Consider the following 13,989-nt stretch of genomic DNA (forward strand, 5'->3'; position numbering starts at 1 on the left):
GTTTGGTTATTTTTCTTATTTCTGTTGCGCTTTTTGTAAAAAATGAATTTCTTACCTTTTTACTCACATTTCTAACGATGTTTTCCCTATTTCGAAGGATAAATGGATTTGCTTTTACATTGTTAGTCCAAAGAGGCAATTTGCCCTGAAGGACTATTAATTTCCTTTTGACATTTTACGTTGAAACTATAAACGGCGAAACATTTTTCAAATTGTTGCCACCAAATAGTATCGCCCTGTATTATATTTAAATAAATTAAATAATGAAAAATCTGCATGAATGTATGTATGTTTCTCGCATAGTGATAAAACAACGGTACCTAGAGCCATCAAAATTTGAATAACGTAATCTTCCATAGAATATGGACATGTGGAAGCCCTACTTTAAATTTGAAATTTGTTTTATTATCGATTTCATATTTTGTAACACTTCAACGAATTTTTGATTAAAAAACTAAACGATTTTAAAGCGAGCAATGGCAACACCGTACGGGAAATATATATATATATCTCCAGCGAGCGATGCTCTGTATCAGAAATTCTAAAGATATGCTCATTTTAAAATTATTTTACGATATTGCTGTTGAATTGAATTTTATGGTTTTAGTACGTAGAACATGATATTTAATAAATAAACGTAAAACACAAAACGTTAAAAAAATTTTTCTTTGGACCTAATTTAAAATCTGAAACTTTTCCTTTTTTAATAACTAAATTTTTGAACCAATATTTTGTTTTAATTATTATTTTGTTTACATTTCGAACATAAAGCCTAACGAGTCTCCGAAACCGGAGTTTTCTTGCCATAAATGTTTGTCAATAATTTTTCCCCTACGCGGCGCGTCTGGCACGTTTGTTCCAAAATTTTCAAGCTCTGGTGAAGCAGCGGCTATTGCAAGGTACAGTTTAAACGGGAGACAGTCAGCTTTGATGTTAAAAACCCTCCCATATGATTACGAGCTTTTTCTTTAATTTTGTTCTAAAACTGCTAGCCATTCAAATCTGAATCAATTCTGGAATGAAGAAATCTCGTCGTGAAATGAGGAAACGGGAAAGCTGAAAATTAAATGAACTTTTGTTAGTGAAACTCAAACATAATGCCACAATCATATTGTTAAGACGGTGAATTTCATAATAATGAATTATAGAATTTTTAAGAAAATGGCGAATCTCATAATAATGAAAAATATTAAATAAATTTTAGCAAATGCAGAGGATTTTTATTTTCTCATAAATCGTAACTGCAGTTAAAGGTTAAACAATTAATAATAATAATAGCAGTGTAGCAAAATAAAAATCGTGCAAATATTTTTTTCTGTTCTCAAATAAAACACTACAGCGTATTTCACATTGAATGGGATAAAAAGAATAGCATAACAACACAAATTCTGTAATTGATTTATTAAGCCGAAACCACTTCATTCTGAAACTACAGTTATATACGTTTTATATGGTAAAAGCAAAAAATCTTCAGGTTATGAAATCGCCGTTAGAGACACTGTTGATCAAAATGGCACCATCCCTGCTCAGGACGAACAGAAGCTGAAACCGAATTGGTTGAAAAAAAAAATTCAATGAATTTTTTACGAAGTACCACAAAATCAGTCTGAACTCAATGTGCCTCATGTAACGGTGTGGCGTGGGTTACAGACATGTCTACAATTCCGGCCATATACATTTCAGATGGTGCAGGCATTAAAAACCTTCTGACAAACCACTGCATAAAACTTTCTGTGAGAAATTTCAAGATAAGCTGGAGGTAGATGGTTTCGCGAACAGACTTGTGTTTACGGGAGAAGCAACTTTTCAAGTTTGTGGCAAAGTTAATTGCCATAATTTGCAGTTTTGGGACACGGATAATCCACATAGTGTAATGGAACACGAGCGTGATTCTCCAAAGGTGAACGTTTTCTGAGCCACTTCCAACAGGTGTGTCTTTTGTTCTTTCTTCTTCGTGTAAAAATTGATTAACGTGTGCATTTACTAAGATATGCTATCCGAGTGGTTCTTTCCTGAGTTGAAGGAAACAGTTCCCAGCTTCATTCTGCCGCAAGAGGGTGCTCCACCCCATTGCCATAAAAACGTACGCCAGTATATGAATGATAGTCTACCCATCTCTGGACTAGCCGTGCTGGGTCAAACGATATGCCTTTTCTTTGTTGATCACCGAAATCTCGCGATCTAACCCCTTGTGATTTTTTTCCTATGGGGTTTTGTTAAAGTGTTCGCGTCTTCATTTCCCTCGAACTTACAGCAACTGAAGTAGCGGAAAACTAAAGTGCTCGAATCATTCACAGAGGATATTCTATCACGAGTGTGGCAGGAACTGGAATACCGCATAGATATTTGCGTGTCACCAGAGGGGCACACGTAGAACATCTACAGAAATTTGAATAACTATAGTTTCACTTTAAATTTGATTTATCAAAATAAAATAATTACAGCGTTCACATGCATGCTTTTCTTTTTGTCCCATTCAATATGACACATCCGTTATATCTGCTATTTTCAACATATTGTTGCGCTTTTTCTTTCTTCTGACACCAGTTGTTACGTTTTTCTCTTTCTTCAAGTTCGTACGAGGTTCGTAGATTTGGAGTGAATAACGACGACACTTGATGAATTATCAAAACACACTTTATTGGGCCAATATTTAATCAGGACAGCTCCAAAGTCACTTTTACAGTCGTCGAAGATCTACTATAAACACTCGCTGGAACAATCAGCGACACAGCTTTCAGGTTATCAGGGTATCACGGTGGAGACAGCTTCACTGCAAAGCACCACAGTACAGCTCCCAACTCTGCTTGCTCGTTCTCTGAACTCCACGTACTCTCGAGACTCTCCACGCTGCAACTCGAGATGCACTCGACACGCAGAGCACAGCTCCCGACTCTTCGGTTCAGTCGTTCTCGGAGCTCAACACGCTCTCTCGATGATGCACTAACCGCGATGCACTAAGAGACTTCTTCGGTGCACTCGACGAGCCACTTGGTACTCGTTGACCTGCTGTCAACTCGATCGTCTACGCACGGACTAACTACACTCATGTCCATAAATTAAGGATAATGCAAAATCAGGCAAAGGAAGAGTTAGAAGCAAAATAAATTTTACTTATTTGTAAAGCTCATTTATTAAACAAAAGGTAAAGAGCAAAAAAAGATGCTATATGTTTAGCATTATTAAAAAAAATAGCGATTTTTTCTCCCTGGAGCAAATTACAAAAAACCTATTTACAAAAACCAATATTACATGGTTGGTATGATTGTTAATACATTGTATGTCTTCCAGACGATGCAATACAGTCCGTACAACGCCTAGGCATGCTGAGTATGAAATTATCGATCTGATCTTGGGGGATCTTACACCACTCCAAAAGCAATGCTCTCCGAAGTTCCGGTAGACATGTAGAAGGAGGTTGACGGGCTGCAACTCGTCGGCCAAGCATGTCCCACACGTGCTCTACTCGATTCAACTCCGGTGAGAATGCTGGCCAGTCCATACGGGTGATATCCTCCGATTGAAGGCATTCGCTTACGATGTTTGCATGGTGAGGACGGGCGTTGTCATCCATAAACACAAATTGTGCGCCCATGGCGCCCTGAAACAAACGTACATGTTGTTCTATAATGACGTCCCGATAGATTTGGCTTGTCATGGTTCGAATTTGAACATGCAGGACAGTTCTGGAACCCAGAATAATTCCACCCCAAACGAGTACTCCTGCACCATCGTAACGGTGTCGTTCAATAATGTTTTCTTGGTGGTAACGGGTACCTGGAGCTCTCCATATGAAAGTCCGGCGAGAATCAGACTGCAAGCTAAACCTTTACTCGTCGGAAAACATCACACAAGCCCACTGTTGCGGTGTCCACAATGCATGCTCTCTACTCCAGGCTAACGGCAGACGACAGTGAGTTGCAGTAAGTGGAACGCAATTGACAGGTCTACGAGCGTATAGACCAATCTGCCTTAAGCGTCTGTACACGGTCTGCCTTGAAATTGTCGTACCAGTGGCTGAATAGAGCTGACGAGACAGGTCTTAGGCTGTGCTCCGCCTGTTTCTTTTGTCAGTAACTGCCAAATACCGGTCCTCATTCGGCGTTGTAACTCTGGGGCGACTTGTGCTGTAACGTCTACTCGCATTACGATCATCTTGGAATCGTTGCCAAAGTGTTGTGTAGCGAATTTAATTTAATTAAGTGATTCATAAAAATCAAAATTTTAATTTGTAATTATTCAAAATTTGAGCTACACAAGTTTGGTTATATTCTTTTTGGGCCTATTAATTCTAGTGTAATATATTTTGGCTTTCCGAGTTTACGCGTACTGCGTCTTCAATCTTGTACACGCAAACAATGGATAAGTATTTTTTTCCACGTAATAAACTCAGTTTTTCATGTCAAAAATTAATTTGATTTCGTAGTATTTAATATCATTAGTTGCAGAAAAATTAGCTCTTTAATTTGGCATAACTTTCGTTTTTCTAACTTTAATTGCATTTCAGTTATGAGCTTTAATTAGTAGATTTTTCTTCGTTTGCTTGTGATTTAGTTAAAGGGGGATGAAATGCCTTCCTTCCGGTTGAAAAGTCACTTTTTGCGAGTTTTCAGCGTTCTTTCGTCGGGACCCTTGCAGGGTTGTTGAAATTCCTAATTTCCCCCTGTCACAGGTGGTGTTTATTTGGCGAGGGTTTGGCGACATAGATTTTCCGTTGAGATTTCAAAGTAATGGATTTGGCGAGTTTGATAACATGAGGGTATACTGTTGTTGCAACTATTTTAACTTTCGGCGAAGAGTGGGTTATGCCAACTAGGCAGTCCGGCGTCCTCCCTTTTAACGGGGTGTTTTGAGGGACAAGGTCACTTTTTTGCACTTTTGACTTACCATCGGACGCTGTACTCGCTAGCAGCTGAATTTTATTTTGGAAAATGCATTTTTCCGCCTTTGGATCTACGGGCTTCTTGCCCTTGAGTTTTGAACGAGGGACTTAGTTATATGCATCATGACCTTGACTAAATTATAGTCTCATCAGTTTTTGTGTTTGAATATGTAAGTTACTCAAAAGATAATTAAAATAGAAAAATGCAACGAAAGGTGATGCCTAGTAATGGTGCCGTTAAGAAGAAAATTTCAGTCTCTCCTCCACGAATAGTCTTCATCTGTCTCGATGTTTCTTCCACGCCTTTAAGAATTATTTTCCGCCCTGCAAGAAATTCCGTCACTGCTAGCTCCGGGGTCGCTACTACATAATGCATCACTTAACTGGAACAACGACTAACTTCAATATTGGATTGTAAATCAACTATCAGAGGAACTGAGAACCTCTTTAGTGCATCCTAAATCAATTAAAAACTTCTGGACTCCATTGAAAATTCATCTACATATGAACTCTTCTCTTTTTCTACCACGCTCGGCAGCCGTCCTCCTTGGCATCTTGATAATTTTTTTAAATATGAGGGTATTTATCCTCCTCCTATTCACTTGCAGCCTGTGGTTCCTCAGATAAGTCTTTTTATTTGTTTTCTTTATTTGTTGGTCTGATGTTAAAAAAAAAAAATCTAATAGTAAATTCTAATAGTAATTCTAATAACTAAAATAGTTAATAGTGATTGAAATAACTTAATTAGTTGAATTAAAATATTGTAGCTGAGTAAATTAACCTAATTCTAATGAAATCATTTTGTTTGTCCATAAAGTAAATTATTAGATTGTCTAGGGAAATATATCCTTATTTAAATTATTTAATTGAAACAGTGAATGTAACTTAGTTAGATTGGTTAAGGAAATATATTCTTCATTAAATTATTTAATTGAACTTGTGAATTTCTTTCATGGTGAAGATTGATTGGTAAAGGTGTCATTATTTGAGCTTCTTTGCTCCTCTTAGGGACTAAAATGCTTGTAGGTTGAATAGCTGATTTGAATTAACATATTACCCGGTTGAATCATTCTTTTGAAAATAGAAAGTTACTATGTGCAATAACCTGAATTACATTGGTATTGATTATTCTGTGTGAATTTTTTTTTTTTTTTTTTTTTTTTTTTTTTTTTGTGGAAAGTATAATTTGTTAATTATTCTTTTTTTTCTCCCCGGGGAGGGTATTGTTAATTTATCCAAAGTTTTATCTGATTATGTTTACCTGAATGTAATAGAAATAATAGTTTGATATTATTGAGTCTAAGATAAAAGTAATATTACTCTGTAGGGGTATGCATTTGTAGAAAGCAATATTTTACAGTTCAGCTTGAATATAATTTGTTTACTAAGTTAATTCTGCATTATGTAATCATCAATATGTTTCAGTTCTGATTGAATATAAATTGCCTACAAATTAATGGATTAAGTAATTCTTGAAGAATTTAATAAATAGGCTCACTTTTCTAGATCAGTCAATGTTTATTTATTTCTTTTTTTGTGTGTGTGCTCATGATTTTCACCCGTCTCTTTCTCAAATTGATTTCAGGGTTAATCCGAAAACACAACGCAAAATGTACAGGGCTTAGTGATATTAGTATATTACTGTTGTTAGAAAATTTTAAGTGTTTTGTCAACAGAGTAGGAAACCTTTTAGGTACCTTACCTTTAAAAACCATAACATTTTTGGTGCCGTGACTCTAGCAACATAACAAAAGCCTGGAGATGACACTGTGGGCAATTCCAAGTTCGTCTGATACTTCCAGATGGGTACGCCCACATTCCAGACGACCGATAATTCTACCACATAAAAAATCATCCAAATGCGTCCTTTGTGTCATAACTATTCGGTTATTGCACTGAAATGTTTATAAAGCGCCTGCGAACAATTTTACTTCTTTGTATTTCTTATATATCACTCTCTTACACTCTCGTCATTGTGACGTACCATCGGTGTCATCTGGTTACTTCCTGAAATTTGCATATGATTCTTTAAGATGTGTGTAGTGATTTTACAGGTGATATATTTATTTTAGAGTTCGATTTCCGCGTGACTCTGAATTATCCTTAATTTATGGACATGAGTGTAGATGAGACACTTGCACTCTAGACGAGACAGACTCACTCTCGATTCTAACTGACTGCGGACCAGCAGGGTTTATATAGCTTTCGGCTTGTGTTCGAGAACATTCTGAGCTAAACCGTAAGCCATGGCATATCGCCAATTTTGTCACCAAATGGGCGATTTATCGCCAAATGTGGCAACCGTGCCTTCCACTGCCATTTTATGGTAACCCAAAACGTACTTTGCGGGGAAGCTATCTTACCGCGCCTGGACATTACGTAACAACATAAAATTAAATCTCTGCTGTTAAATGAAATTAAAGCCTGTTCAAAAAGAATTTCCATTTCGGCATTTTTGTTTTCCTTTTTTCGAACTAAAATAGTATAAGTAGATAGAAGAACATAAAAATATTAAATACGTATAATATCGTTTGATTAAAGTTAAAAAAGAAATAATAATGCAATCTATATTTTATTGCAGAATTTTATCACAACTTTTTTAAAACGTCAGTTTGGATGCAAATATAACTAAGAACTTTTATAATCGATTTTTTAAAAGGCGTTGTAAACCTGTTTCTATGACATCCAGGATATAAAATAACGGCTATTGCAAAATATTAAGAAATTTTGGAATAACTTTTTTAATGATAAATTTAAACTGTACTGAAACTGTACTGTTCTGTGGAAATTTTACACAGAACTGAATTCTATAAAAATATTGCTTTGCTAAGTCATATAAAAAATTAACATTATCTTTTAAAAAATGGTATGCTATAAAAATCTGAAAAGTTTTTGAACTGCAATCAAAGCAAATTTTTAGTTTCTATGTACTATATTAGATACAGAACAACAAAAATAAACGCTTTATATTTATTAATGTTGAATTATTTTTTGAATAGATATTTTTGCCTTTTTCCTCTAGCTTAACTTTTTTTTTTTTTAGGTTCTAAATCCATGTAACATGTTGTCCAATTTTTTGAACAGCATTGTTTATACAATACAGAAATGAAATCTTGTAAAAGCGTAAAATCAATTTAAATCATAAAATTAATCAAAGATGAAATTTATGCTGTTAATCACAAAATTTTAATTCCTGAAATTAAGGATTTTAATTATTGTATATGTACGCCTGAGAAGAGAAATAGTTTATTAATTTTAATTAAACTTAATTATTATTTGTTATTATATTTTTTAATGTTTTTAAATAGAACAACGCATTTATTTGTATTTAATATTTTTTAATCGAGGCGATATTGAATTTTTTTATTAGAAAACATACACCTGTTTTGAAAATTTTTATTCCCCTCCTTTACGTCATAGATCATTTGAAAGTTATACAAGGCTAAAAATTTTTATTCAGAAATGAAAATTTAATCTAATCTTTTTATCACAAATGCAAATTTTGTTGATTTTGCAATGCTTTTAAACACTCAAAAGCTTCTGTAGAAGATTAAAAAAATATTAAAGCAAGAAAACTTGAATAGAATTCTTTAGATTTATAGCCCAATTTTTTTACTATGTAAAAGTCCCAATCACATTATGTTTCCGCTACGAGGGACTGAAAGTCAAAAGGGACAATTCTCAGAACCCGCACATTTCCAGGAAACCCACGTAGCTAGGTTACCATTTTTCTTTTACTACAAAGATTTGAACGCCAAACAGTAGTCGATTATCGCTCAGATTGGGATCACGTGATCCTTCAGAAGTAGAACTTTCGTCTGATTGGTTGTTCTCTACGCAGGACAGAACTCTAGCCGAAACATTTTCGGCGAGGTGTCAAAAAATCCGGCGTAGCCGGTACATCGTTCCCGCAGCTAGGCGGGACTTCGCTTCCAGCGGGGCAATTTTTTTCCAGGAAAAGTCCCGTCTAGCAGGAACCGTCGCTACATATGTTAACCTCTTTGGAGATCCACCCGTGGTCGGTGTGGGGTCTTGTACGCAATTAATGCACTCGGATTAACCTTTTTATTTATTCACACGCACATTGTAGATTATATACACTTTATACAAGTGGAAATATATCAATTGATAGAATTATAAAAATTTATAAAATTACCATACTGAGCATTCGGCATCTCCCACCGAAACCCAGTCTCCAACTCACCCTTTTTCGATGTAGAGGGGTACCTCTTTTTGGGATTACAGTCTTGGAGCAGGCACAACAAATTGGATCTGATATTTTCAGTAGAATTCTGTTGGTTGTTCTGCACAAATTATTTAAGAGTTTATATATGGGACTATTGGAAACAATAAAATTTTGAATTGCACAAATCTCTGTAGAATATATATGTGTATACTAATGGCAATGCATGAAACGCCGGTATTCTATAGGATACATAAGCATTTCATAAATGCCTGACATTTTTGGGTAAAGTATGAAATACGAGAATTAATATATACTTTCCCTAGCTTTTGTATATCATAACAAATACAAATATACAATATGGGCAAAGTAGGAAAAAAGTTCATGATAAGGCTATTATTTAAAAGTAGTGCATTCCTCAAAATAGAATGTTATTTTGAAAAAATAGTGAGACTGGCATTAAAAAACTTTTATTCAAAATACGTAAAGAAAAATGAAAGTTGTACGAACAAAATTTATGCCTAGGTTATTTATTAAAGAAACTATAATGTATGAAAATACATGAAATGTATAGAATTATGGAATGAATGTATTAAATGTAAGGATCATGTATGAATGTATTAAATACATGGATATTCGAAACAAATCTGAGATGTATTTCATACTTTGCCGGTTTATCATTTGGCATTCTATAGAATGCCTAGGAAATGTGTGAAATGTTAATCACTTCATGCATTGCAGGCCAGTTTTCTACATTCTATAAAATGCCGGCTTTCATTATATTCCTGGTAACATATGCACATACCGCTACAGAATGTCTGTACATAACTCTATAGAAACTGTACCTAAAATTATATATAATTCTTTAGAAGAACCCTGACCTAGTTTATAGAGAATTGGGCCTTAATTATAAAGGATTCTAAAGATTTTAAATTAAAGAATTCCTGAAATAAAATTCTTTAAGGATTTCTGACTTAGTTTATAGAAAATTGGGCCGCAATTATAAAAAATTCCAAAAAAGTTGAACATTAGTTTTTTTTTTTTTTTTTTTTTTTTTTTTTTTTTAGAATTCTATAAAATATATTCGTGAGAATGCGTTAATGATAGACGTGACATTCATCTGTTTAACGCCTCGAATAGGTTTCCTTTTCAGGTACAAGCAAAAAAAAAAAAATAAAAAAATAAAATAAAATAAAATAAATAAATAAATAAATAAAAAATAAAATAAATAAAATAAAATAAAATAAAATAACATGTATATATTTAAAAATAACCTGAAATGTTTCAGATTTTAAATTACGTCCAAACGGGCGTTTTTTTTTTTTTAATGTTTTGTGTGTTACCTTTATTTATTAAATATCATGTTCTTTGCACCTAAACCATAAAATTTATTTCAATAGCAATGTCGCAAAATAATTTTAAAATGAGCCTATCTTTAGAACTTCCGATACACAATTCGACGCGCTGGAGATAAAAGCAGTCTGACACAAAATGCCAAAACGAAAGTAATAGTCCTTCGGGATTCAAATCCCTTTGGACTAATAAAATTAAAATAAAAAAGTATCCGCAGTTTTTTTTTTGGGGGGGGGGGACGGTATGAAATCTAGTTTTCGGCACAAATTACCTTTTTTAAAAATAAAAACGTGCCTCTCCCCGCTGTAATACTGGTATGATCCGCTCATCTCTCCGTCTGTCGTGCTCACAGTGTTGTAATAGCTGGATCAAGGTCCTTGGAATTTGAAAACCATTCGCTGATATGCGCACAGTGCTTTAGAACGATGGTGTTATCGGTAGCAAGAAGTTCAACGTCGCATATATTTTTTTGACAGGTTTTATCGAAGGGGCAGAAAAAGCGGGCAGTGAGAAGGAGGGGAATCAGCCAGAACCTGTTCTTTCATTCACTCAGTTACATAACATTATGAAGCGACAAACAAAACAGCATTTGCTGTACACATTTTGAGATGGTATGGTTGTTTCTCCTCGTCGCAGGAGTGTTCCTGTTTGTGGTCTTCATTCGAACCAAGAAAAAAAGGATGAACCCCTCTGGTGTGTGCGTCTTCGTCAGCGGGTGCGACACAGGCATCGGACACGAAGTGGCCATAGACCTGGACAGCATCGGATGCACGGTGTTTGCCGGCTGCTTGCAACCCGAATCGTCTCGTCTCTCACTGCCCGCGTCCGTTCACGTGGTGCCCTTGGACATCACAGATGAGGGAAGTGTATCCCGGGCAATAGAAGACGTCGAAAGACATTTGCAAAAAAAGGGAAAAGGTAAGATCTCTATTTTTGTTGTTGTCACTAATCTCACTTGTCTGACTTAATCAGATCAAGCCTTCGAATTCCCAGTTTTGAAGGAGAACACCGCGGGGACTGATCCGGTCTTCTCCCTTCCCTCTTCCTCTATCACTAACCTCTCGAGAGGAGTTTCTGCTCGCCGCATGTTTTGTGCCCCGTGCCCAGGTACTATACATTTACAAACATCCATGCCTTCTGCGAGATTTAAATTCGGGCCCATCGGTACGGCAGCCAGCGTCACTAACCGCTTTCTCGTCTAGGCGACGGTAAAATCTTTCGATGCTAGAAAAGTGGCTCTCATTTTGTGGTACGCGAGCTTCTAGGAACACGAAGCAAAGATGTTATCATTTATCTATTTTTTATTTCTTTGTAAGAAGCAAAGGGAGTATTGTTATAAGGTATTTCTCCCACCTTCTTCGTGATGTAGTGGTCTGCAGGTTCAGCGAGTAATTGAGAGGTCCGTGGTTTGATTCCCTGCGAAGGCGTTGCATATTTTTCATCTTTCTTGCTTTAAAATACCTAATGTTTCTACATTGTATTGTATTGTACAAAAATGTTGGGTATCATTTTACGGGAATATCCATTTTGGCTGTTCTCGAATTGATTTTGACCATTTGTTTTTGCGTGACATTTGTACGTACATAGGACAGAATAAAAGACTCTTTTTTTTTTCTTTTGCACTATGGATTATAAAATGGATTTGAAAGGGATGTTTTCGTAACGTGTGTACGTAAGTATGTATATATGTCTGCATGTATGCATGCATCTCGCATAACTCAAAAACGATTAGCCGTACAGCATTGAAATTTGTGTATGGGACTGCTATAATATCTAGTTTTGCACCTTCCTTTTTTATTGCAATCGGCAGTACCAAACGTATATCAAGGGTGGCCAAACTTCATAATAGTAATAGCCGCATATTAGGGTTTAGAAGTTTGAAGAGTCGCAACTAAATCTTTTCCACAAGCCCTATTTCTTATTTACTTTTTTTTTTTTAAGAGGAAACAGAGATTCTTAAAAAGAAACTTTTGAAGTAAATTAATGTGAATTCCGCATTTTCCTTTTCGTTTCCTTTCTTTCCCCCTTTATGATATGGTTATATAAAATTTTAATTGATATGGGTATATAAAAGTAAGAACTTATAAAAGTAAGAAACGGTGTAGAACTTTTATATTTCTCCTATTCCGTTTGTACCTAAGATCGCATGATGTAGTGAACATTCGACTTTCAGGGTAGGAACCAAGCATTTCTTCTTTTTCTATTTAAATATTTAAATTGTTTTCAAGCAATCTGCATACTGTACTTTGTTAAAAACTTTAGAAGTTATCTCTCGAATTGTCTGGATAAATCTGGACATAGACACCAACAGGTCGTATAGCATGGTACATAAAAGCTACAACGTAAACACGATTCCGATTGTCCACCACTTACACTGTTCATCTATGGTTGCTGAATTTTGAACTGTTAATTGGAATCTGAGATGCTACTCATATCCGTTTATTAAATTGTGTTGAACAAATGAACCTAAAGATTCATGATCTTAAGCATGCACTTGCATACTTTTAATAAATATAGGTGTATTTTTAAGGAATATATCCTTAATTATTTTTTTATATAAAACAAATTTCAAATTTTGCTTGATTTAAAATCTTTCAAAATTAAGTAAAAGTTTTTTTTTTTTTTTTTTCTTTTTCTTTTATTTCTTCTTCTCCATTCGAAGGATTCAATTTATCCGATATTCAACAAATTCACAAATACTTCAGCTTTCAGATTCAAATTTGAGGTAACTCAGGATTCAATCTATCTTTCTTTCTTTATTTTTTTTAGCCCAAAGGGGCATTATACATAAAGAGCTATTAGTCTCAAAACGGCATTTTGCGTCGTTTCACTTTCTGCGTTGATTCACTCTCACACCGTGGTAAAACAACGTTACCTAGAGCCATCAAATTTTGAATAACGTACGTCGCCACCCGAATATAGGCAATTGAAAGCTCAAATTTGGAATTTGTATTATCTATTTCATATTTTGTCAAACATTAAAGAATTTTTGATTAACAAACTCAACGATTTCAAAGCGGGCAATGGCAACACTGTAGGAAAAAAAAAATATATCCAGCACGTAAGACTGTGTATCGGAAATTCTAGATATGCTCTTTTAAATATTTTGTTATATTGCTGTTGAATTGAATTTTATGGTTTAAGTGCGAAGAACATCATATTTAATAAGTAAAGGTAACACACAAAACGTTAAAAAACGCCTCTGTGGGCGTAATATAAAATTCTGAAAAAATTTAGATTTTTTTTGTTATTTATCTTTTTTGTCCGTCCACTATAAACGGCGGATCACTTTTCGAATTTTTGCCGCCACGTTTCTCCTGCTGTCACAAGTTAAAACTATAAAACTATTCATTTACCTTTCTCTAACACTGTATGGTAAGATTTGAGACAAATCGTTAGTTCATTGTGTACAAACTAGTAAGACTGAAAAGTAGGTGATGCAACCGAAATGAAATTTACTTCCCACTATCAACTGCGTCATGGAAATTCCAATTAGGACAATAAAAATAAAGTTTTATGGGCTATGGGTAACTGAATGGCAGATAATATGATTTAGTGAATAGCAGACCAG

At 34.9% G+C, this 13,989-nt stretch overlaps 1 protein-coding gene across 1 annotated transcript in view; it reads left to right on the forward strand.

The window, feature by feature from the left end:
• Positions 1–10,827: 10,827 nt before the first annotated feature.
• The window catches only part of LOC118204886 (D-beta-hydroxybutyrate dehydrogenase, mitochondrial-like), a 36,504-nt gene continuing 33,342 nt past the window's right edge, over positions 10,828–13,989 (forward strand). Inside the window, exon 1 of the mRNA XM_035377184.2 lies at positions 10,828–11,336. Coding sequence (XP_035233075.1) covers positions 11,027–11,336 — 310 coding nt within the window. The 5' untranslated portion in view covers positions 10,828–11,026. The remainder of the gene's footprint in view (positions 11,337–13,989) is intronic.

Source organism: Stegodyphus dumicola, chromosome 9, assembly GCF_044657685.1.
Source record: "Stegodyphus dumicola isolate Sdum_Otavi_A_Nest chromosome 9, ASM4465768v1".
Taxonomy (NCBI): domain Eukaryota; kingdom Metazoa; phylum Arthropoda; class Arachnida; order Araneae; family Eresidae; genus Stegodyphus; species Stegodyphus dumicola.